At 48.8% G+C, this 25,697-nt stretch overlaps 1 protein-coding gene across 2 annotated transcripts in view; it reads left to right on the plus strand.

Annotated features, from left to right (window-relative positions):
- Window positions 1-25,697, plus strand: part of Myt1 (myelin transcription factor 1) — a 77,944-nt gene that overhangs the window by 19,887 nt on the left and 32,360 nt on the right. Inside the window, exons 2-6 of one of the 2 annotated variants that reach the window (XM_042672256.1) lie at window positions 10,519-10,619; window positions 16,205-16,259; window positions 18,347-18,377; window positions 22,876-22,938; window positions 24,133-24,380. In XM_042672256.1, coding sequence (XP_042528190.1) covers window positions 10,519-10,619; window positions 16,205-16,259; window positions 18,347-18,377; window positions 22,876-22,938; window positions 24,133-24,380 — 498 coding nt within the window. Of the gene's footprint in view, window positions 1-10,518; window positions 10,620-16,204; window positions 16,260-18,346; window positions 18,378-22,875; window positions 22,939-24,132; window positions 24,381-25,697 lie in introns of those variants that run through there. The other variant, XM_042672259.1, reaches the window with a different exon arrangement.

Here is a 25,697-nt window from a genome sequence, read left to right on the forward strand (position 1 = left end):
ACTATTTAAAGTTGCTTTAAATAGTCAAATATGAGCCTTTGTGTAACATTTTCATTATTCTTGGGTAGATATACAAGGGGTAGAATTGCTGGGTCAGATAGTAACTATGTTTCATATTTTGAGGAACTGCCAGACTGATTTTCAAAGTGACTGTGCTATTTTACATTCTCTATATAATTACCCACATTTGTTATTATCTTTTAAAAATTTATTTGATTTCATTTCCTACTGACTAGATGTTAAAAATCTTTTCATATATTTATTGGCCATTTGTATGTTGTCTTTGGAAAAATGTCTATTCATATCCTTTGCCCACTTTTTTTTTTTTGTCAGTCATGGGGCTTGAACTCTGGGTCTGGGCGCTGTCTCTCAGCAATTCAGCTCAAGGCTAGCGCTCTACCACTTGAACCACAGCGGCACTTCTGGTTTTCCGGTGGTTTATTGGAGATAAGAGTCTCACAGACTTTCCTGCCAGGGCTGGCTTTGAACCACGATCCTCAGCTCTCAGCCTCCTGAGTAGCTAGGATTATAAGTGTGAGCCATCGGTGCCTGGTTCCTTTGCCCATTTTAAAACTAAATCATTTGTTTTATTATGGAGTTGTAAGAGTCCTTTATTCTTAGTAAAAGTCCTTTATCAGATGTAAGATTTACAAATATTTATCCCTAGTCTGAGAATAGTATTATTTGAAGGATACAGATTCTACACTTCAATGAAGTGTAGAATTCACACACACATACACACACACATACATACATATATGGTTTTAGAGGCCAGATCTCACTCTGTAGCCCAGCCATGTGGCCTTGAACTTGTGATCTGCTTCCTACTTCATAAGTGCTGGGATTACAGGTATGTGACATTTTACCCAACTAGCAATTTTATGTATTTTTTTTTTGTTGTTGTTGTTGGTCGTGGGGCCTGAACTCTGGCCTGGGTGCTGTCCCTCAGCTCTTCAGCTCAAGGCTAGCGCTCTACCACTTGAGCCACAGAGCCACTTCCAGCTTTCTCTGCTTATGTGGTGCTGAGGAATAGAACCCAGGGCCTCATGCATGCCAGGCAAGCACTCTACCACTGAGCCACCTTCCCAGCCCCCCAACTTAGAATTTTAGAATGGTAACTAAGAAACTATTACTTAATTCATAGATAGGAGAACTTGCTCCTACATTTTCTTTTCTTTTCTTTTCTTTTTTTTTTTTTTTTGTGAAAATACTGTACAGAGGGGTTACAATTACAAGGACAAGATAATGAGTACATTTCTTATCAAGCATTGTAGCCTCCTCCTTTGTTTCTCCTTCCCATCCCTTCCCATCCTCCCCCTGTCCCCCACCCAATCCCCCTCCCCCCCACCAAAGTTGTAAAGTTCGTTTTTCCACATAACAACTTGTACATTTCATTGTTGCAATGGATCCACCTGTATCCCTATTTAAATGATTTGTTTTTTCCCTTCCCCTCCACAAATTATACCAACCTCAAATACAGTGAAAGCAGGGGTTATATCATGGGGGAAGGACATACAAAGCAACAAAGAAATAATCTTATAAATGTGTTTGAAACAATCACCTGAAAGAAAAAAAATATTTGAATACATATCTTAGGGTTCATTTCCCTGACATCAACTTATCTGACCTTTTCTGCTTGACTCAGACATATACTAGTTATTGCAAATAAGGGAAACCATGGGTGCTCCTACATTTTCTAAGTGTTTTAGGCCTTATGTTTAGATCTGTGATCCCTTGTGTGTTATTGTCTCTATAGGATATGAGAAGTCCAACCTAATGGTTTTAGGCCTTGGCTTAGATCCATGAGCCCTTATGAGTTACTGTCTGTATATTATAGGTGGGCCCAAGGTTAATATGAGCAGCAGAAGGGTTACTGCTTTAAAATGCAGTTGTTTTTAACTCTTTATATGTGATACAAAAAGTCCAGCATAGAGGTTTTCTACTTGTCCCAGCACATTTATTGAAGAGTATTCTTTAATTAATTAATTAATTTAGTATTGTCTTGGGGCTTGAACTCAGGGACTGTTCCTGAGCTTTTGTGCTTAAGGCTAATGCTCTACCACTTGAGCCACAGCTCTACTTCCTGCTTTTTGGTGGTTAATTAGAGATAAGACTCTCAATGATTTTCTTGCTTTGGCTGACTTTAAACCACAATCCTCAGGTCTCAGCCCCCTGAGTAGCTAGGGTTACAGGTAGGAGCCACTGGTGCCTAGCTTGGAAAATATTCTTTCTCATTAAACTATGTGTGTGAAATGACTAAAAAGTAAGTTGACATAAATGTAGAGGTTATTTTCGGGTCCTCAAGTCTGCTCCATTTTTCTCTATCTCCATCCTGCTTCAGTTCCTCATTGCTTTGATTACTGTAATCTTGGGGTAAGTTTTAAACAGAGAAGTGTGAATATTCCAACTCTGTTCTTTTTCAAAATTTCTTTTGCTATTTTTTTTGTTTTTGGGTCCAGTTATGGGGCTTGACCTCTGGGCCTGGGTGCTGTCCCTCAGCTCTTTAGCTCAAGGCTAGCGCTCTACCACTTGAGCCACAGCTCCACTTCCAGCTTTTTTCTTTTTGCTTATGTGGTGCTGAGGAATCGAACCCAGGGCCTCAGGCATGCAAGGCAAGTGCTCTACCACTGAGCCACCTTCCCAGCCCCTCTTTTGCTATTTTTTTTTTTTTTTGCAAACAAAATAAAACAGCTGGAGAAATCAGAAGTGGTCATATTTTGATGTGATTCAGAAATCTTTGACAAGACTCAACAGATGAAGAGAGGAAAAACCCAAACCATGTGAAAAGCAGCTTTTTGGGCAGAGTGGGTTGGAAAAGAGAGGGCTTCTAACATCTCGTGGCCTGGTTGAGCAGGAGGGGCCTGTCTGGGAGACTGGGAGAGGCTGGCGGGGTGGAGGGTGGCCACAGAGTGCTTGTGGCTATCACTCAGGCTTGTGATTGAGGACCGACTGGGAGAGAGGGGAGAGAGGTCAGAGCACCGTGCTTTATCAACATTCCCGTGTCGAGCTGTTGAAAAGTTAAAAAGAATGGTTACATATTAGAGAAATGAAAGTGGTACTGATATTCTTGGGGCTCTCTACCAATGTCTAGTGACAGTTGGGTTCAGATGGGAGGTAAGTCCCTAATTTTTGGGGGGGAGCGGAGATGGAGAAGCCTGAGAGGCTGTTTAGTCTTGGTCATGAAGTGTTTAACGTTGCCTGAGGAGTATGTGTTGGTGGGTTTCAGGGCAACTGAGAGATGGGCTTTCCTCAGCTTCCTGCTGGGTGGTGGGTGGTGGCAGACACTAGCCTCAGAGGTGGCCTGTGGCCACCACATTTACTGTCTGACCACGGGCTCCTCCTCCCTGACATTTGTTCTTATTTTGGTGATGTGAATATTTGCCGGTGGAAGGAAAGCTTCTGATGGGAAGGTGGAGCCAGCACTGACCACCAGGCTGCTCTAAGCCCCAGTCTGGTCAGGCCCCAGTCTGGTCAGGCCCCAGTCTGGTCAGGCCCCAGTCTGGTCAGACCCCAGTCTGGTCAGGCCCCAGTCTGGTCAGGCCCCAGTCTGGTCAGGCCCCAGTCTGGTCAGGCCCCAGTCTGGTCAGGCTGGCTTGGCCAAAGTCAATGTGATCCAGAGAGCACCGGAAGGGATGGTTCCTCCGCAAGGTTGCACATTTAGGAATAGCCACGTGCCTGTGTCTTCACCCTGAGGTAGATTGGCAGTACTGCTAGAGACCAGCCTGGCTGGGGTTCAGTCTGTTGTCTCTGAGCTCTTCTTGGAAATGCTATTCCTCGGCCTATGCCTGTAGGATAACTAAGCAGGAGGAAATGGGCTCCAGCAGCCGGGCTGTCTCAGCTCTGGATCTCCCCTGGCCTGTGTTGGGGCTCTCTGGCCCAGCCCTTCCCATGGCTTGTTCTGGTTGCTCTGCTTAGCTTATCTGCCTACCAGAGTCCAGAACACGGACACTGGCTGCTATGGTGATGTTGGGGCCAATTCAGCAGGAAGGGGTCAGAGCCAGTGCCACAAGCCTGGCCACGGAGAGCTGTTTCTGAGTGGCTCATACTTGAGACATGCAGGCTCTCTGTTTGTATAGATTTGGATGGATGCATTAGAAACTCAAGAGCTCCAAATATGGTCTTATTTTGACCAAAATCTCCTCTGCCAGATTCCTGGTGGAAATTTCTTCCTATCTGTACCCTCAACCACCAAGCAACTTTCCAAACTTTATGAGGGTATTAAGCCTCAGGGCCCAGGTGGCTTGTGGAGCAGGTGTACATGAGCTTTGGGGCCCCTTGGCTATACATTGCATGTCCATGGAGCAGGGCAACTCAGAAGGGCTCCACACTTCTCTGTGGGGTTTCCTCTGGTCTGTGAGTCCTACATGCTGCGTGGAGCATGGGACTTAGTGTCTTACCAGGAAGGCATGTTTTGCAGAACATCTAGATGGAAGGCTCTTGTCTAGGGTGGAGCGTGTTAAATCTGTGGGGCAGGATCTGGCCACATGTAGGTCTTGGTATAGACTAAAGTGGCCAGCACATTGTACTGGGTGCCTAACGGTGATTCTCCTTGAAAAGGGATGAGCACAACTGTAGTGTGAGGAGCCAGACCTTTATTCTTGAGGTTCTGAGCTGTGAGTTAGCACTTTGAGGTAACTGCCTGGCCCTGGTGTTGTACAGAGGCTCTTACTCTGGTCTTGCCTTACAACGCTTGCTGGTTTGGCGTCAACAAAGTGATGTTCTTTGGGGGTATGGATGGCCCTAAGGTTCCAGTGCTTTACAGTACACTGAGAAGCCTCCAGCTGACCTGGGGTAGGAGCATAAGTCTCAGTGGTTATAGGTAATTCCACTGGGCTTGTTTCCAGATTCCTGAGATGGTGAGGGTGGAAAAGTAGCAGTATGTTGGTTATCTACCGCCAAACAGAAAACCAGAGGTCCCTTTGTAGACTTAGGAAATTCATGTACCAATATTCTGAGAAGCAGGAGAGATGTAGAGGGGAAGCCCCAGGAGGGGTGTCTTCTGGGGTACCGGGAATGACAGAGACCTCAGCTCCTTTCCTCTAGCTGTATCCCAATTCCTTAGCAGGGTACAGGTTCCTGGAGCATCTTCTTTCCCCGGATAGACACTCAGAAATGGAGTCCTGAGCACTTCAGGCCTCGGCTGTATCCTAGCCAAGGAGGGCCCGCGTATCCTAGTGTCAAAGGGCAAAGTGAACTCGTGGTAGTGACCAGCATAGTTCTTCCCTGTTCCCCTGGTCTCTTCTGGGCATGTTCTTCCTCCCTCCCTTCCCACGAGTGTGAGGCTGCCATACTTTCCTCCCTGCATAACATCTTTGTTTTTTAAATCTCATGTGATTGGCAGCATCTGCCTAGCGGTCCCAGTGTCCTGGGTGTCTAAGCACTGCTGGAGGCTTGAGGACTCAGCTCTCTGCAGGGCAGGTGTGGCTGTGGGGCGCATCCTACAGCTCATGCCTCATAGTCAAGGGAGGAGGCTGGGGCCTATTCCCAGCGTCACCCTACTATGACTCAAAGGTCAGTAAGGAGAAGACACATAATAGGTGCAGCACTAGGTGCAAAGTCCTATGGATTTAGATTCCTTTGGAGAACTTGAATATGCTGTATCCTAGACAACCACATCTACTTCCTCTGTGTCTTGGCTCCCAAAGGCAGTCAGAACCCTTTAAAGGGATGGAGGCATTTTCAAGTACAAGAGGATGCTATTGCCAAGCCATAGGGCGACCTGGGGCCAGGAGTGATGGAGTTCTAGAGGAAGACAGCGTCTGCAGTCGTGGACCAAAGACACAGGGGAAAGAGAAAAAAATGGTTTATGTGCCTGATCTGCCTGTGGCAGAGTCCAAATGCACTTCCAAGGGAAAGCAGAGAGAGAATGCAGTAATATTCACTTCCTGTTCTTACTGTTGGTTACTAATGACCTTCCTTTGAAACTAGCAGTTGTAGAAAGCAGGTTGTCATGGAGACAGGGAATGACGTGAAGGGAATAGGTACACAATGCATTTCTTTGTCATGTCCAGCTGATGCATTCAGCCTTTTCTTAGACGTATGAATTCATGTGGGAAATTAAATATTAACTGGAAGCATTGCTCTGGAGAAAGGAGAGCATAGGGAGAGAAAAAACAATGAAAAAATGACAATGGCATTAGTAGAGCCCAGGGAGGTGCACGGAGGACCCTCATGTAATAGTGATCCCAGGGAGGTGCTCAGAGGACCCTCATGTAATAGTGATCCCAGGGAGGTGCACAGAGGACCCTCATGTAATAGTTAGCCCAGGGAGATGCACAGAGGACCCTCATGTAATAGTGATCCCAGGGAGGTGCACGGAGGACCCTCATGTAATAGTGATCCCAGGGAGATGCACGGAGGTCCCTCATGTAATAGAGATCCCAGGGAGGTGCATGGAGGATCCTCATGTAATAGTGATCCCAGGGAGTTGCACGGAGGACCCTCATGTAATAGTGATCCCAGGGAGGTGCACAGAGGATCCTCATGTAATAGTGATCCCAGGGAGATGCACGGAGGTCCCTCATGTAATAGTGATCCCAGGGAGATGCACGGAGGACCCTCATGTAATAGTGATCCCAGGGAGATGCACAGAGGATCCTCATGTAATAGTGATCCCAGGGAGATGCACGGAGGACTCTCATGTAATAGTGATCCCAGGGAGATGCACGGAGGACCCTCATGTAATAGTGACCCAGGGAGATGAACAGAGGACCCTCATGTAATAGTGATCCCAGGGAGATGCACGGAGGACCCTCATGTAATAGTGATCCCAGGGAGGTGCACAGAGGACCCTCATGTAATAGTGATCCCAGGGAGATGCACGGAGGACCCTCATGTAATAGTGATCCCAGGGAGGTGCACAGAGGACCCTCATGTAATAGTGATCCCAGGGAGGTGCAGGGAGGTCCCTCATGTAATAGTGATCCCAGGGAGATGCACGGAGGACCCTCATGTAATAGTGATCCCAGGGAGATGCACGGAGGATCCTCATGTAATAGTGATCCCAGGGAGATGCACGGAGGACCCTCATGTAATAGTGATCCCAGGGAGGTGCACAGAGGACCCTCATGTAATAGTGATCCCAGGGAGATGCACAGAAGACCCTCATGTAATAGTGATCCCAGGGAGGTGCACGGAGGACCCTCATGTAATAGTGATCCCAGGGAGCTGCACGGAGGACCCTCATGTAATAGTGATCCCAGGGAGATGCACAGAAGACCCTCATGTAATAGTGATCCCAGGGAGATGCACAGAAGACCCTCATGTAATAGTGAGCCTAGGGAGATGCACGGAGGACCTTCATGTAATAGTGAGCCCAGGGAGTTGCACGGAGGTCCCTCATGTAATAGTGATCTCAGGGAGATGCACAGAGGACCCTCATGTAATAGTGAGCCCAGGGAGGTGCACGGAGGACCCTCATGTAATAGTGAGCCTAGGGGGGTGCACAGAGGACCCTCATGTAATAGTGATCCCAGGGAGATGCACAGAGGACCCTCATGTAATAGTGAGCCCAGGGAGGTGCACGGAGGACCCTCATGTAATAGTGATCCCAGGGAGATGCATGGAGGACCCTCATGTAATAGTGATCCCAGGGAGATGCACAGAGGACCCTCATGTAATAGTGATCCCAGGGAGATGCACGGACCCTCATGTAATAGTGATCCCAGGGAGATGCACGGAGGATCCTCATGTAATAGTGAGCCCAGGGAGTTGCACAGAGGTCCCTCATGTAATAGTGAGCCCAGGGAGATGCACAGAGGACCCTCATGTAATAGTGATCCCAGGGAGATGCACAGAGGATCCTCATGTAATAGTGATCCCAGGGAGGTGCACAGAGGCCCCTCATGTAATAGTGATCCCAGGGAGATGCACAGAGGACCCTCATGTAATAGTGATCCCAGGGAGATGCACGGAGGACCCTCATGTAATAGTGAGCCTAGGGAGATGCACGGAGGTCCCTCATGTAATAGCGATCCCAGGGAGATGCACAGAAGACCCTCATGTAATAGCGATCCCAGGGAGATGCACAGAGGTCCCTAATGTAATAGTGAGCCCAGGGAGGTGCACGGAGGACCCTCATGTAATAGTGATCCCAGGGAGGTGCATGGAGGATCCTCATGTAATAGTGATCCCAGGGAGTTGCACGGAGGACCCTCATGTAATAGAGATCCCAGGGAGATGCACGGAGGATCCTCATGTAATAGTGAGCCCAGGGAGTTGCACAGAGGTCCCTCATGTAATAGTGAGCCCAGGGAGATGCACAGAGGACCCTCATGTAATAGTGATCCCAGGGAGATGCACAGAGGACCCTCATGTAATAGTGATCCCAGGGAGATGCACAGAGGACCCTCATGTAATAGTGATCCCAGGGAGATGCACGGAGGTCCCTCATGTAATAGTGATCCCAGGGAGATGCACAGAAGACCCTCATGTAATAGCGATCCCAGGGAGATGCACAGAGGTCCCTCATGTAATAGGGATCCCAGGGAGATGCACGGAGGACCCTCATGTAATAGTGATCCCAGGGAGATGCACGGAGGATCTTCATGTAATAGTGATCCCAGGGAGATGCACAGAGGACCCTCATGTAATAGCGATCCCAGGGAGATGCACGGAGGACCCTCATGTAATAGTGATCCCAGGGAGATGCACAGAGGACCCTCATGTAATAGTGAGCCCAGGGAGGTGCAGGGAGGTCCCTCATGTAATAGTGATCCCAGGGAGATGCACGGATGACCCTCATGTAATAGTGATCCCAGGGAGATGCACGGAGGATCTTCATGTAATAGTGATCCCAGGGAGATGCACAGAGGACCCTCATGTAATAGTGATCCCAGGGAGCTGCACGGAGGACCCTCATGTAATAGTGATCCCAGGGAGATGCACAGAAGACCCTCATGTAATAGTGATCCCAGGGAGATGCACAGAGGATCCTCATGTAATAGTGATCCCAGGGAGGTGCACGGAGGACCCTCATGTAATAGTGATCCCAGGGAGATGCACAGAGGATCCTCATGTAATAGTGATCCCAGGGAGATGCACGGAGGTCCCTCATGTAATAGTGAGCCCAGGGAGATGCACGGAGGACCCTCATGTAATAGTGATCCCAGGGAGATGCACGGAGGATCCTCTTGTAATAGTGAGCCCAGGGAGTTGCACGGAGGACCCTCATGTAATAGTGATCCCAGGGAGATGCACGGAGGACCCTCATGTAATAGTGATCCCAGGGAGATGCACAGAGGACCCTCATGTAATAGCAAGCCCAGGGAGGTGCAGGAAGGTCCCTCATGTAATAGTGATCCCAGGGAGATGCACGGAGGACCCTCATGTAATAGTGATCCCAGGGAGATGCACGGAGGACCTTCATGTAATAGTGATCCCAGGGAGGTGCACAGAGGTCCCTCATGTAATAGTGATCCCAGGGAGTTGCACAGAGGACCCTCATGGAACCTTGGAGAGGCAGAGTATCAGCAGAGCTGTGCTGGGGTCTCTGGGTGAACTTGACTTTCCTCAATTAATGGGCTCCAAAGAAGTTGAGTGAAGCAATGAGTTTTTCTTTTTCTTATTCCTCCTTCTCCTCTCATCTTTTAAAAACAAAATAAATCAAAATAGTCTTTCTATGCCGCTTAGCCCAATTATCTTTGAATTTATTCCTGCTCAGCTTCCTTGGTGCTGGGATTACAGACCTGTATCACCATGTCTCCCTTCCTTCCTTTCTTCCTTCCTTCCTTCCTTCCTCCCTTCCTCCCTTCCTTCCTTCTTTCCTTCCTTCCTTCCTTTCTCCCTTCCTTTCCTCTATCTCTCTTTCCCTTTCCTCTCTCTCTCCTTCCACCCCTTGCCCTCTCCTCTCCTTCCCTTCTTTTCTTCCTCTCCCTTCCTCTCTCCTTTCCCTCCCTCTCCCTCTGTCTGTCTCTCCTTTACTTCTCTTTCTTTTGCCATTTCTTTTTCTCTTTTTTCTTTTCTTCTTTCTCCCTCCCTTCTTCCCTCTCTCTCTTTCTTTCTCTCTCCCTTTCTCCCTTCCTTCCTTCCTTCCTTCCTTCCTTCCTTCCTTCCTTCCTTCCTTCCTTCTTTCCTTCCTTCCTTCCTTCCAGTGGATCTAGGCTGTATGTTCCTTTGGGTGCAATAGGGATGCAAGGATAATAATGTACTCATCAGTCAGCCAATTTTCAAGTCTAAGTATAGGTTTTTTTAAAGGAGATTTGCACTTCACTTGTCCCGGTGTCTTTGGTTGAAGCATTGTGTTTGTAGATGTCACAGTTATAGTGTTCTATAAAGTCACTGCCAGAGTTGGGGTGACTGTGCATACCCAGCCTTTGTTTCTAAAGCAGAGGAATTTCCTCTGAGCCTTGGATCAAGTATAAAGGCCATAACCTTGTCTATTTTCCTGGTAGATTCTGAAAATGAGAGATTAGATAAACACTGGTAAAAATACCCCAAGTTCCTTTCTGTTCCTGAGCATACCTGGTTAACACTTGTCAGGCTCTCCTTTTCTGATCCTGTATCTTTTAAACTCTTCAGAAAATGAATTCCGGGGCAAACTGCTGACCCAGAGGTGGACACACGGAGACAAGGCCAGCAGTTGTACGACCTCAAGAAATCTCCTGGACCAACACAGCAAGGTGAAATCTTCATCCCACCTGCTGCCTATGCCAACTCCTCATCGTTCTAGGCATGAGCACAGAGAGTATGGTCATCATCAGAGCCTGGGCAGGGGAAGTGGGGACTACTAAAATTAGAGGGTCAGAAGAGCAGAGTGAAACTCACTGTGACAGTACAGCCACACTTTCCAGCCATCCCCCTCCTTGAATTGTGCTCATACATGTGTCCTGTGGTACGCCTCGATACCTGTTCTTTTTCTTCCTGCCTTGGCCCAGAATACAGGTCTGATATGACTCTCCTACAGGAACTGATGAATTTATTTTCGTCTTCCTAAATACAGCTCATGTGCAGCCCCTTCTAGAGCTCTGATGCTGACCTCTCAACCTTTATGTTTAGGCTCTTCAGTAAGGGTCCCAGCCACCATCCAGGCACGGCAACCCAGTTGCAGACAGTAATCCTATTCACTTTGAGAACACACACAGGCACACACACACGCACACACACACACACACGCACGCACACACACACGCACACACACACGCACACACACACACACAATTTGTGTGCCGGTTTTGGGGTTTCTGAGCCTTTGTGTTTAAGGTCAGCACTCTACCACGTGAACCATAGCTCCACTTCCTGCTTATTTTTTTGGTTGTTAATCGGAGATAAGAGTTTCATGGGTGTGTCAGCCCAGGCTGGCTTTGAACTGCAATCCTCACCTCTCAGCCTCCTGAGTAGCTAGGATGGCAGGCGTGAGAACCAGTACCCACCTATGACCTATATCGAAAGTGCTTGCATTTTGCTGTGCTTACTAGTGAGTGTGGTGATGAAGATGTGCGTTGTAATGGGCCCACTGTGGTTGTCTGGCTACCCCACTCACCTTGGTTCTGGTGGGCCATCAGCGTTTTAGGTGAGCTTTAGGCATCAAAAGTACTGAGATTGCCTTTATCCAGAATTCTGGTATTTTTGTCTATTATGGATTTGATTACATTATTGTTAATGTTTTAAAATGTTACATTTAAATAATATTCATCTTGATTATTGACTTTCTGGCCTCACTCCCCTCATCCTACCCTAGCCTGCGGGGTTCTGAGTGGCACTGACCGTGCTTAGAACCTGATCTGAGGCCAGGATCTGGGCAAAGCATCATGTGGTTGCCTAGCACCCTGCAGGATCGTGGGGGCTGTCAGAAAAGGAGGGTGATGAGGGAAAACACAGGCGTGGAAAGCATTCCTGGAACCCTTTTCTGATCTGGAAGAATGAAACCTTTGGTCCTTAAATCTGACAATAGTCAGTGAATGACAGAATTACGTATCAGAGGAGAAGGTCAATGACCTAGCGTTCAATCAGGACTTCTTGCCCCGTGGAAGCATCCGCCCAGAACAACTAGACAGAGGGGCCTGCAGGGGAGGGACATGCCACTGGCCACCCATGTGATATGGCTCGGTTCCACCCTGGGTGGATTGCAGTGCTACCTATGAAATCATGAAGATTGTGAGTTCAAGCCTTCTTCCATCCACCCACCAACCCACCTCTCTCTAGCTCCCCCACATACCAGCCTCTGCACGGAGGGCCAGAGTCAGGGAGTCTCGTTCTTTGGGAAGCTGAGTTCACGAATTTTAAAGACTAAAACGCAAATTGTTGGTTTTGGCTGAGTAGTGTTCTGAGTATATTCTTCAGACAACTGACAGAATTAAGAGAAATCTGCAGATTTTAAGGTTGTTTGCTGCATTTATTTTTCTTTTGGCACCTGAATTTGCAAAGGTCCAACTGAAGAAACTCTGTGTTAGCAAGGACACTATGCAGATGTGTCTGAAGAGGATCTGGTTATTGTGAGAGTCTGTATTTGTTTGAAAAGAGCTTACATGATTGGGCTTGACTTAGCTAATACACACACACACACACACACACACACACACACACACACACACACACACACAGTAGAACCAAACAAAAACACTCTTGAGTGAGATTGTTTGTACAGTACCAATAAAGAAAGTTGAGTGGATGGATGGAGAGATAATTCTCTAATAGATGGGACAAAGCACAGAGGTTTGCATTTGTGAATTTTTCTCCTCACAGTTTCCTACGGAAGATGCAACTATTGGAAATACTAACACTGTGAGATGTGCTCAGGTGGCAATTTGAAGTTGGTGTTAGGGAAGATATGACCTTTTTTCCTTTTTGCTGTATTACTGGTTGAACGTAGGGCCTCTTGCTTACTGGGAAAGGGATCTGCCAGTTTCAGATGTTGCTCTTGAGGGACATTGCTGGCTCCACAGTGATTGGCTTGGCCGCTTTAGGATGTGAGCTTAGTTTATCTCCACAAAGAACCCCCTTCACCTTTAAGGTGAAATGTCATCGAGATTTTTGTGCCAAATAGTGCCTGCATTTGTGCTTTGAACAAGTAACCATCCTTATACCCTGAGTCCTGGGGCTTGATCTCAGGGCCTGGGCGCTGTTCCTGAGCTTCTTTTGGCTCAAGGCTAGTAGAGCCATACTTCAAGCTTTTTGGTAATTTATTGGAGATAAGAATCTCACAGGCCTGTTGGTGGCTCACCCCTGTGATCCTAGCTACTCAGGAGCTGGAGATCTGAGGTTTGCCATTTGAAACCAGCCCAGGCAGAAAAGTTCATGAGATTCTTACCTCTAATAAACTACTCAGAAAAAGCTGAAGTCACACTGTGGCTCGAGTGATAGAATGATAGCCTTGAGTGCCAAGAGGCTCAGGGGCAGTGTCCAGGCCCTGAGGTCAAGCCCCAGGACTGGGGGGAAAAAGTCTCACAGACTTTCCAGCCTGGGCTGGCTTAGAACTATGATGATCAGATCCCAACCTCCCGAGTACCTAGAATTACACCTGTGAGTCACTGGCACCCAGCTGCCAAGGTACATTTTTTTTTCCAAATTGTTATTATAAAGGCGATGTGTAGAGAGGTTACTGTTTCATAAATTAGGTAATGAGCACATTTCTTTTGGACAATGTGAGCCCTTCTTTCACTTTTTCCAAGTTTTTGCCTTCTGTCCTGCCCACAAGTTGTATAGTTAGCTTTTTTTTTTTTTTTTGTCAATTGTGAGGCTTGAACTCAAGGCCTGGGCACTGTCCCTGAGTGTTATCACTTAAAGGTAGTGCTCTACTACTTAGAGCCCCAGCACCACTTCCAGTTTTCTGGGGGCTGATTGGAGATAAGAGTCTCATGGACTTTTCTTCCTGGGCTGGCTTTGAACCACAATCCTCAGATCTCAGCCTCCTGAGTAGCTAGGATTACAGGTGTGAGCCACCAGTGCCTGGCTAGTTGGCACTCTTTAACTTAGCAGAATTGCTTGCCAATTTCCTTGGGAAAAATGATAGGAAAAAAATGAAGGAGAGGAAGAGAAAGCTATAGATTTCATTTCAACTCAGTACAAGCTTGAGGCAAATCAGATGTACCAGTTCTGTTGTGCAAGTTACATGGGCACTGCACACACGCTCAATGCTGTTGATATCTAAAGGCTCAGAAGTGCCTCATAAAGTGACCCCTGCTCCTCTCTTCACTTTAAATATGAGCCATTGGTTTGTGGGGGAACCCCTACTTTAAAAAACATAGTAATTGTTTTTTGTTTGTTGCTTTGTTTTTGTTGGTTGTGGGGCCTGAACTCTGGGCCTGAACGCTGTCCCTCAGCTCTTCAGCTCAAGGCTAGTGCTCTACCACTTGAGCTACTGCACCACTTCTGGTTTTCTGAGTGGTTTATTGGAGATGAGTCTCACAGACTTTCCTGCCTGTGCTGGCTTTGAACTGTGATCCTCAGATCTCAGCCTCCTGAGTAGCTGGGATTATGGTTGTGACCACCAGTGCCCGGCAATTGTCTTCTGCTTTATGCTTTTGTAGTAAATGCATAGCTTATAGCACTGATCTGCAGTCTAGAGTGGGCAGGTTGCATACATTACTCAGATTTTGTTTTTCCTTCCTTAACAAGTCACATAAATCATTGTATGTTATGCTACTGTATGAGGAAAGCTCACTTTGCGGATTTCACCTATCTAGAGGAATTCCGTTTTCTTTCTTCCCAGGTGTTAACATATAGGTTTGCCTCTTGTTGGCTTTTAGGACTAAAGTTTCTTTGAGATGGGGGCTTCTGGGCCCCGCTCTTGCTCTCCTTCCTTCTGTTACTTCTGCCACTCCCATGCTTTCCCGTTGCCAGCCTTCCACATGGGCCCCTGGGTGTTTAGGTCAATGATCTGCCCCAGGTGTGGATTTGTCTCAACCTCCCTGATCACAGGGATACATGGTGAATCCCAGGCCAGCCAGTCTTCTCCAGGTGCCCACCAGGCCCTCAGACACCCTTGGAGATTCTTCAGCCTCCTACACAGGGCACTAAGATTTTCTGCGTCTCCAAATTTATCATGGAGGCACAGCTAGGGTTCTGTGTGATGAGCCATAGTGCTTGTGTGCCCTCATTCTCAAGCATGTCTCCTGGGGGCTTTCCCCTGCCTTCTTGAAGGACCCTGTGTGGGCAGCATCTGCATGGAAGCCTCTTGGGTTTAGTGAGAACAGAAATGTGCAGTCTTTAATGGGTTTGGGCAGGGTAGCCAGACAGGCCAGTGAGACCTTATCTGGGAAGCCAGAGAACATATGAGCCAAGACTTCCCGTTACCCTGGTAGGTTAGGGCAGGGTCTGGAGAAAGCCAAGCCTTGGGACCTGCTCGTCCGACCCAGCCCCATCCTTGGCAGCTGAATTTGTGGCAGACAACCTGCCCTGTGCCTCAGTATCCCCTCGCCAGTCGAACAGTGCTGTGCCAAGGGCCCCCTGAGGCTACAAAACACTAAGTGAGCAGGGCAGGTCCTGTGCTTTGACTTTGTGCATGTGTCACGCACACACAAACACATGTACGCACCAAGCTTGAGCTGCGGGCCTTGGCACTCTCGCTTAGCTTTTCTGTTCAAGGCTGACACTCTGCCACTTGAACCACACTTTCACTTCAGCTTTTTGCTGATTAATGAGAGATAAGAGTCTCATTAGGTTTTCTGTTTGTTCTGACTTTGGATTCAAATCCTCAGAGCTCATCCTCCTGAATAGCTAGCATTTATTTATTTATTTATTTACTTATTTATTCTGTTGGTCATGGGCCTGAACTCTGGGCCTGGGTGCTGTCCTTCAGCTCTTGAGCTCAAGGTGAGTGCTCTACCACTTGAGCCACAGCACCACTTCCTGTTTTCTGGTGGCTTATTGGAGATAAGAGTTCCATGGCTTTTTCTACCTGGGCTGGCTTTGAACCGCAATCCTCAGATCTCAACCTCCTGAATAGGTGTGAGCTGCTGGTGCCCAGCTATGAATAGCTAGCATCAAGCCATGAATCACTGGTGCCCAACGGTGCTTTGGCTTTTGTGGGCAAATATGAAGTTGAGGCAGCTTAGGGCTGAGAGATAGGCATGGAGCACAGTGTTCTCTTCTGGGCAACCCCCCCATACCCTGTCCATCCTGCTGCTCCTGGTCCACCTTTGCTGTTCTGGGTCACCATTTTACCTTCACTGTCAAAGCTTTGGCCAGATATCCTGAGTAGTTCTGGACAAGAGGCAACTGCTGACTTGGATTTCTTGTTAACATATAAGTTGTTGTTTGCCTGCAGATGAGCTTAGAAAATGATGACAAGAGAGCCCGCACACGGTCAAAGGCGCTCCGAGGTAAGTGCTGTCTGGTCTGGCGTGAGTCCCTGTCTTACGAGCTGCTTTGTCTGGAGCTGTCAGTGCCAATCTGCTCAATAGCTCTCAAGAGAAAACACCCATCACAAATGCAGTTCTTTGGTAGCCCTTGCTATGTGGGGCACCTGGAGCCCTCAGGACTCCAAACCCTTTCCATCCTTAGTTCAGAATCTAAGAAGCTTTTTTTTTACATTTTTTGTTGTGATTACATAAATGTTTACAAATTTCACAGTATTGTGAGATAGTGATACTTAGTTAAAGTCACAAGTACATTCTAACCTTCCTGGGGCAAACTGTGTTTACTGGGGTCTGTAAAGTTTGTAAATTCTATGAGCTTTGACACTTATTTCTTCCACATCAGGTGCTTAGTGTGAGCTGTTCCTCGTTCCCGCTCGTTCCCTCCCTCCCATCGCTGCCATTGAGTTGCTTAGTCCATTTTCATCAGTGACCAGGGCAGCTGATGGGTCCCGCTGTTGTATGTTTTCCTGCTTCCCTCTGATTCTATGTCCTCTTCCTAGTTTCCCTCTCATGTGCATATATATACGTATATATCATATATGTGGTCAGCAGCATGGGGTCATTTAGTAATGATATGACCAGATGAGTGGAGCCTTTGTTTCTCGAGTCTTGTTTACTTTGTCATATCTCCTTATGTTTTAGACTTAACATCCACTTATTGGGGAGATGTGCCGTTTGTCTCTTTGCTCTTGGCGTACCTCACTCAACATGATTTCTTCTAGTTCCATCCATTTCCCTTTGAATGCCATTATTTTGTCCTTTCTAATGGCTGCATAATATTCCATTGTATATAGGTAGCACAAGTTTTGGATCCGTTGATCTATAGGGGGCATCTGGATTGTTTCCGTAGCCACTAGCCCTTTCCCTCCCAGAGATTAGTACTGGTTATGGTGAGGACTGGGGGTTTGTTGCACAGGATGGAGCAGCGGCTCTACTTACTGAGGTTCAGCCCCTTGGCTGTCTCCGTTCCCTCACAGCTGCAGGGGCATCCTGCCATGCCCCACAGTGTCAGAAGCTCTGAGTATCTGCGGGACTGCCTGCCCTGGTCGGACCTCTGCACATCTTTGCAATCAGTGCCCGTCATGTGGACTGGCGTGGGCACGTCTCTCCTCATCTCTAGTTGGATCTGATGGGTCATGTCTCCTGCCAAAAGCTGATATTATCTACAATTAGAGAAAGAGATAGCACCCTGGGCCTGTGGGCTCAGAGATCAGGTCCACTCTGCAAGTCCCTCAGGGGTAGGTTTAGAGCAAGCATGTGGCTGAGGAGACAGTTCTTTTTTTGATATACAGAGAGGTTACACTTACACGAATCAGGTAATGAGTAATGAGTGTAATTCTTTCTGAACCATGTCTCCCCTTCTGTCTCTCTCTCCCAGTCTTTCCCTCCTGTTCCCACCCATAAGATATCCAGTTCATTTTCCATGTAGTGACTAGTATCACTGTTGTAGTTGTTCATCCTTGTCCCACGCTTTGTGTGCCCTTCCTTACGCTCCCAAATACAAACTAACAAACAAGACAAAAGGAAAAGAAAACAAAAGCAGCACCAAAGGTGCCTAAAGAGCGCCTCTTGTTTCCTTTTCTTGGAGTTCATTTCATGGAATAGTATTTTATGTGATCGTTGGTACATAGCTACTGAGCCTTTGCCCTCCACTCCTATGCATCGCCTCCTTTGCCAATGATATTGTATCTTTGTAAGGAAATGGAAAGACGTGAAAAAATTATATGAAGTGAAGTAAGCCAGAGCCAAAGAAACATAGGCTGCATGCTTTTCCTTCATTTGTGGCAACTAGAATGTGCCTAGACATCTACAAGTAAACACGCTGAGTGACTAAAATAAACAATGCTGGAGCTGATACATTATAGAGGACCCTAGTCACTAACACCCGGACTTAAGAGCACCTTCTTGGAGGTTAGCAAAGGGTGGCACCAGAGGAGCAATTCAGAGCTCAGAGGCTCCCCACCCCATCCCTGGCAAGCTCTTAGTTGTTTCCTTTGGTTTCTAAAATTCTAATTCCTACGTGTGTTTCCTGTTTCTTTTTCCCTACTCAGGACCCCCGGAGACTACGAGTGCAGATCTCAGGTGAGAAGTTCTCCTGCTCCCACTGGCACCACCACCCATTTTCCTATGACCTTGAAGATGTCATCAGTGTTCCTGGAAGGTCTTTTCTTTCTGGGGGTGGGCTGTCTCTGTGTACCACATCCCAGGTATTCTTCTTTAGCTCTGAACGGCCCCGTTAAAGGTGTCCCATCCTCACTGCAGTGACCGAAGCTCTGGTCACCACCAAGGATCTGGTCTGTCACCAAGGTCCCTAAAACCAGAGGTGAGGTGCTCTTGGTTGAATCCTGCAAATGCTGCAGTTTGGCCACAGATGAGAGAAAGAGTTCCCACAACCTGAGTCAGCACGGTCGTTTCATGGGCTGGTGGATGCAGTTGGCAGCTTTTTGATGTTTCTTCCTACGGTTCAGGGGTAGATTACTATTAAACTGTGAACAGATGGGTCAGGACCTGTTTTATTTCTTCATGCTACAATTATTAAGCTGATGTTTCTTTACCAGTCAGGAAAACAAGTACCTCAAAGCTTACTCCACGGTTCTTGTGAAGAGGATGGAACAGAAGACCAGTTTCCCTCCAATATTTCAGGCTTTAATTTGGAAATGGAAGGGCATGGGAGGTAGTCCCAGGCTGTGAAGGCTTCATAGGATAGTTGCCAACCCAGGGATTATCATGGAAGCACCACGTGGTAGTGTTTTTTATCCTATCTGTGAAGAATGTAAAGTGAGCCTTAGGGTTAAGCGTTGTCCAACTAAAAGAGCTGGTTCATGTTCTCTATTGCTGGAAGCCCGGCGATGGGTCAGGGTAGAAAGGGTGACAAGCAGACAGCTGCAAGACCAGGCACTGGCGCTTCAGGGTTTCCCAGGAAGCGTCCCTGAAGCGCCAGGACACTCCCTAGAGGGAAGCCCCCTCAGATAGGCCCGAAGAAGCCATGGCTATGAGGCCCTGGGACTCTCAAAGGGCCCAGGAGGGTGGTATTTAACTTGGGACACCTGGTGGGCAAATACATTGGTGTCTAATGTTCTACCAACAGTTTCTTCAGAATTTCCCCTGTTTCTTTTGGGAGGAGTGTTGGAAAGGACTGAACTTAGGGCCTTGTACATTCTAGCTAAGTGCTCTGTCACTGAACTACAAGCCCACAGTTCTTCATTTTTAAAAGGAATGCATAGAGCAAAATGGAACAGAGACTTATGCTAAGGAGTCCACCCAGCTCCACAGGTGACGACTCTCACTCCTGTGGTCCTACGTGTTTTTTGTCCGCAGCCTCCACATGGCAGTACATGTGTGGCTCATCCTGTACATCATTTGTGGTGAAGGCATTTATGCCTCCTTGGCATTTGCTGTTTGTCCCCTCCCTTGGCCAGTTTACCCTGGGATCTGATCAGATAATCAGATAAGGTGGCTCACACTGCGGGTGCAAGAATTGTGAGCGTGATACACAGAGGGCTTGCTGTTGCCATTTAGGAGAGGCATATTATGTTACACGGGCAAATCGTGATTACTAGGCAAACTGGTGCAGAATCACTTGGGTGTAGTCCTGTGTTCTTGACTTTCTTCAGTAGACGAGTGACTTGCAACCCCTTTGCTTCATTGGCCCCACCCCCAGATAACCGCATAGCTCAGGAAGACCTGTTCCCTGTGAGGTAGCAGGGTGCTTGTTATGAGGTGAGTAGAGGGGCCTGGATATAGCAGAACCCTGCCCTGCCTCTTTGTCCCCTAGGAACTGGTAGAATTTCCTTGTGCATTTAATTCCAAGGGAATGACTTGCCCTTGGCACCTGTGGAAAACTGACAGATACTACAAGTCTCATATTGGTCAAATCTAGCAGCTGCCACACAACCTCGGAAGGCTCTGTCAAAGCCAAGGATTAGGGTTATCAGCGTCGGGACACATCGTTAGGATAGCCAGGGCTTTATTCCTGCAGGCCTTCGTCCAGCCCCTCCTCTTCAGAGGACCTTTTCTCTGAGCCATGGGCCAGCTCCTGCTTAGAGGACAGGTAGTGTGGGGGTCTGCTACGTGCCCCCGTGGTGGGAAGGAAGCCAGTCCCTTGGGAGGATGGTAACGAAAGCAAGAGGCCCCGAGCTAGGCTTTGACTCTCCTCCCAAGTGGAGTTACCCAAGGCAAATGTTTGGGTCGTCAGATTGGCTGCTGAGAAGTGCACCCCAGCCCTTTGCCGCCTTGCTTGTTCTGCCCCCTTTGCCTCTCTGCCACCGACTTCAGCTGTGCAGGAGCCAAGGCTGGGAAGTTCAGGAGTACGACTGAGTGCCTTGAGGACCGGGCAGGGATCAGCCAGGGTCTGTCTCTTCCATGTAACGGAGGCGGCTCAGGAGGTGGCTCAGGAGGCTATGGAGCCTGTGCTTACAGGCATTCCTACATATTACAGATGCACCCATGAGCGTATAAGCTATTCATAGGTCCGTGTGCCGTATGTGTTTGCACGTGTTTATTGATGTGGATATTCACATGTGTTCAGGGTAGTTATAGGCACTGTGTGTGCTTGTATGTGTTCCTGTGCTCACAGTTGCTCATATGAACTTGTAGGTGGTCATAGGTACTTATGGGCACTGGCAGGTGAACCTGTGAATCTCAAGGTTGATGCCTACTGCCACTGCAGACTTTGGAGCCTCTGGCTGGATGCCTTCTCAGCTGCTGGGTCTCGGGGGTTTCCTGTATCCTGTATCCAGAGTGGCCTTGCCAGTTCCACACACGTTGGATTTTAGCTAAGTCTCATGCCCTGAGGTTGGGTGGAGAGGTGTTGGCTGGGGACCAGGACCCTTCTGAGCAGCGGAGGAGTTGCTTAGAGCAGGTGACATGGGGTGGGGAGGGGGCAACACAGCGCCCCACAGGCTTCCACAGCAGCTGTCACCTAATTACCCGATTAACTCAGCGATTAATCAGCTAATTGGGACCTCAGCTTCAAGCCTTACATAACAAGGAGCTTTTTGTGAAAAGTCTCTAAGCTAGTTCTTGAGACGGTAAAGTAAATGTGAGCCTGGGTTTCACAATAGACAGACCAGGGCCACGGCAATTCCCTCTGTCTAGAAAGGAAATCTGATAAAAATCCCTCCGGACTCTTCCCTCCTCCTTTCCTCCTGGCGGCCTCAGTCTCTCTTCCATTCTGCTCTGCCTCTCTATCTTCCTTTTAACACATCAAAGTCCAGCACTAAGGGCAGCTGCCCCCTCAATGCCCTTCTAAGAGTGGCCTGTGGGGGAAGGAAGCCCTTAGGAGCCCCGGCTACTGACATTGTTTGGACTGGGACTGGCTCTGGGGAGGTCAGCAACTATGGCCTACATGGCCAGTTTTGGGTCCCTGGTATCTGAAGCCAGGCCATAGCCAATCTACTAGCTATCATTGGTGTTATCCGGACAGGAGGAGTTAGTGTCCTTTACCTGGCTCTCAGAAGCTGCCCTTCACCTGTCCCTGTACAGGCCCTGGGTAGATGTGCTATGTTTTAGGAGAGCCTGATCATAGGCAGGCGCTCAGACCTGAGACCCCCATCCTGTATACCTCCACCAGTACCAGGGAGGTTTCTGTCCCTAGCCCACGGGGAGCTCCATCTTTCAGGCAGCGTGGGGGTTTCCTTGTCTTGCCAGTTCATAGTAGCATGGTGTCATTGGCAACGCCTTGCAGCCTGTGGACTGTGAACATGTCTCAATCCGTAGGAGCCTGTGGTGTGGTGGATGCTGGCTTCACACACTACCCAGGCCCCTCTGCGCCTGCTCTCACTTGACAGATCTTGTAGAACCCTGGCCTTGCTGCCATGGTTGGGTAGTGTGGCCAGTGCCCATGAATGGACTCTTCCAGAGCTCCCCACAGACTTAGACACATTGCTAGACAGGTGATAGCTGAAGGAAGGAACTTGTGGGGGTCTTACTCTCACCCTGTTATAGCTTCTGTCATGGGGGGGCAGTGCCTTCACCTGGCTGGGGGGGGGGACAGCCCTCCTGGCTTCTCATTGCTCTGTGGTAGCCGGGACCCGTACAAGGCCAGAGGTACTGGGGTCGTTGGCTTGGGCCACACAGAGCTTTCCCTGCTTGGCAGCCATTCGGCTTGCAGGGAAGGGGGCGTAGACTGCCCTTGGTGGGCACAGGCCTTATAGCATTGGTGATGGGCCTGGAGAATTCCGACTTTTGTGCTCTGGTCTTGCGCCAGATGAGCACGAGCTCCCTATGGAGAGGGTGCTGCTTCTGGGTGCCTCAGGGGGGCTTGTCTCTGAACCCCTGGATGCCTGTTGGCAGCTGGCAGAATGTCTGCCTGGGGGCAAGGAAGCTGTCCAGCAAGCAGATGCCAATGTGAGAAGCCGTGCTCTTATACATACAGATCTTTAATTAAACATACTCATAAAACTGTAATGAGCTATTCATTTATTTAAATGGGCTGAGTTATTTCACTAATTTTTCTTAGCAAACTACCAGTTTTATCCTGAGATAAATGGTTCAGAGACCATCTCCTGCTCCCCGGCTGGGTCCTGGTGGGTCCTTAGACTCTTGACACCTGTGGTGACCTTTTCTGCTTGTCCCCCAGCTGTCCCACCCCAGGATGCACAGGCTCTGGACATGTTCGAGGAAAGTACTCCAGGCACCGAAGGTAAGAGGCCCCTGGGCTGTCTCACAGGTTCTTGTGAAGGAACTTTGGGGTCCCCTCCCTGACTCTAGGCCCTTCTTCTGTTTCCATCTGTGGCTGTTGGTGCCAGGCTGGCCCCCGTTGTCTTCACTCTGGACCATACTCCTGTGGGGCCTTTGCCGGGATGAGTCTGGTGGGAGCGAGCCAGGAGGAAGCAGCCAGACAGCTGTGCCTTGGTTTTCTCACCAGGGGCTGCTTCAAGACAGGGGTGTGCTCATGTGGCAGTGTTTACAGCAGGCCTGGGGCAGCCCAGGAGGGCTCAAGCCTGCCCCTCTCCTCCCATCAGGATGCCTTGCAATTTCCTTGTCTCGCTGGTCCAAAGTAGCATGGGGCATTGGCAACTTCTTGCAACCCTTGAACTGTGGGTGTGTCTCAGCACACAGGAACCTGAACCATGGTAAACACTGGCCTCTGACTCTACGCAGGCCTTTGTGCAAATGCTGTTATCTTCATCCCTAATTTGGAGTGAGGGTCTTGCATCATCCCCCAGAGCCCTGACAGACCGACAGGGTCTTAGGCACTGGACTGAGGTCTGAGGGCCAACCTGGGCCCTAATGTGAACTGCTGCTAAGGCTATCAGTGTGGTCATTTCATGTGATCCTCCTGATCTCCTTAGATGTCCCCACCGCCATGCCAGGTTCACAGGACTGGTGTGGATGTAAAAGTCAGAAGATGAGACATAAGGGGTGAGAGTGAGGGGAAATGGTTGGAGGCTGGGTTAGGGCGTCTGTGGGATACTGGCTGGATCTGGTGGGATGACTGGAGAGAAGCAGTCCAGGTCAGCAAGGCCCTGAAGGACTAGGAATCCTTGCTGCAAGGGTGGAGGTGCTCCACTGCAATGCAATTTAAAATATAACCAGGAACTTTTAAATGTATACGTATGCATACATACATATATATGTGTGTGTTTATATACATACGTATACACTTAAAAGTTCCTGATCCGATACATATATACATACATACATAAATACATACACACATATACACAATTAGATGTAAGATTTTAAATATATCAGAGCTTGGGGCTTCCAGCTGAGAGTGGCAGCAGAGGGAGAAAAACCCCAGGAGATGCTCACAGGGCTCAGATGCTCACAGATGCTCAGAGGCTTCTGTGGCCTTGGCCTGGCCTTTTGCCTCACCCTGTCTATCTCCCAGTTTACAGAGTTGTCCTCTGGCCAAGAAGAGGAAGCAGGAGGGCACTGAGGCTGAGCACCTGGTGTCCAAGAGGAAGTCGCACCCCCTGAGGCTGGCTCTGGATGAGAGCTATCGTGTGGACAGTGACGGCAGTGAGGATGCGGGGGTGAAGGAAGCCTCTGTCTCAGACGAATCGGAAGGCCCTCTGGAGGAGGCTGATGCTGAGATGTCAGGACAGGAGCAGATTCATCGCTTGGAGCCAGCTGAAGGTGCTCTGTCGCTCTTTCTTCTCTGAATAAAGGCTGCTTAGTGTGGCCTGGAGAATTGCAGCCTGTGAGCAGGGAGGGAGCTAGCCTGAGTGAGGAGAGCCTTCCCGAGAACAAGGCATGTGTTGTGCCAACACGGGCAGCTTCCTGAGAGAGGAGCTGCCAGGGCTGCAGGGGTTTGTGGTGTGTGCAAGTATCATGTAGGGAGAAGTGGGAAGGCATGCAGACTCTGGGCTGGTGTGCATGTGCTCCAGTGTGGTAGGATTCCAGGTGTGTCTGTGCTATGTGTAAGATGGTGTGTCTATGGGGGCTCTTAGATGGATTTTGGGGACATTGGCTCAGACACTAAGGAGAGGTGTGAGGAAGTACCGCAGGTCGCACATCACACGATGAAGGACTGAGTGGGAACTCTAAAGGGGGCTTCAGAGGAAGGTGGGGAAGCTGAGGGAGAAGAGAGGGAGTCAAGGGGCTCCGCGCTGTGGGAACCACAGGATTAACCACAGGGAGGACCTGGACCTTGGCAAGTGTAGGAAGGGGTAGTCTCTTGATCTCCAGAGAGGAGTTTCTATCATTCCCCCAGAGCCCTGGCAGAGCGGCAGAGTTCAGAGTGAGTTCTGGGAGTTGGAATGAAAATTGAGGCCCAATCCTTCTCAACCTCCTTCCCCACAAGCTTTTGGGGTCAGCTGACTTTGAGATGGACTTTTGCCATTTGCGGCAGTACTGGGGCCGGGGAGCTGGGTAGAGCTCACCCCCACTTTATTGGCAGGTGCTGTATCACTGAGTAAGGTTCCAGCCCTTTTATTTTGGAAGCCATCCAGGCTGATCCCTCTCTGATTTTCTTCTAGTCCTCTGGAGCAAGAGCATGGTCCATGGAACCAAGGTAGCTTCTATGTTCCAGGTAGAAAAGACCCTGATATGCATGCTGGTTAGGAGAAGGCTATTTGGAGCTGAAGCCCTGGTCGGGTCTCGTGGCTGGAGCTGCCTGGGCCTCTCAGTGTGTGTGAGCACACAGGAGCAGGACACGCCCCTACTGACTATGAGTCCCACGGGCTGGTGCATAGCCAACTCGTCTTAGTTATTGGAGTTAAAAGCTGTACATTTGGTTCCTTTAAATATTATTACAGATGTGTGTGTGTGTGCGCACATGGGTGTGTGCTGATACTGAGGCTTGAACTCCAGCTTTTGTACTCTTGGTTGGCTTTTCCACTCAAGGGTAGCACACTATCATTTGAGCCACACCTCCACTTTCAGCTTTTTGCCAGTCAATTGAAGGTAAGAGTCTCACAGACTTTCTGTCTGGGCTGGCTTCGAATCTCAGCT

This window comes from Dipodomys spectabilis, unplaced genomic scaffold, assembly GCF_019054845.1.
Source record: "Dipodomys spectabilis isolate Male_0828 unplaced genomic scaffold, ASM1905484v1 ptg000692l, whole genome shotgun sequence".
NCBI lineage: Eukaryota > Metazoa > Chordata > Mammalia > Rodentia > Heteromyidae > Dipodomys > Dipodomys spectabilis.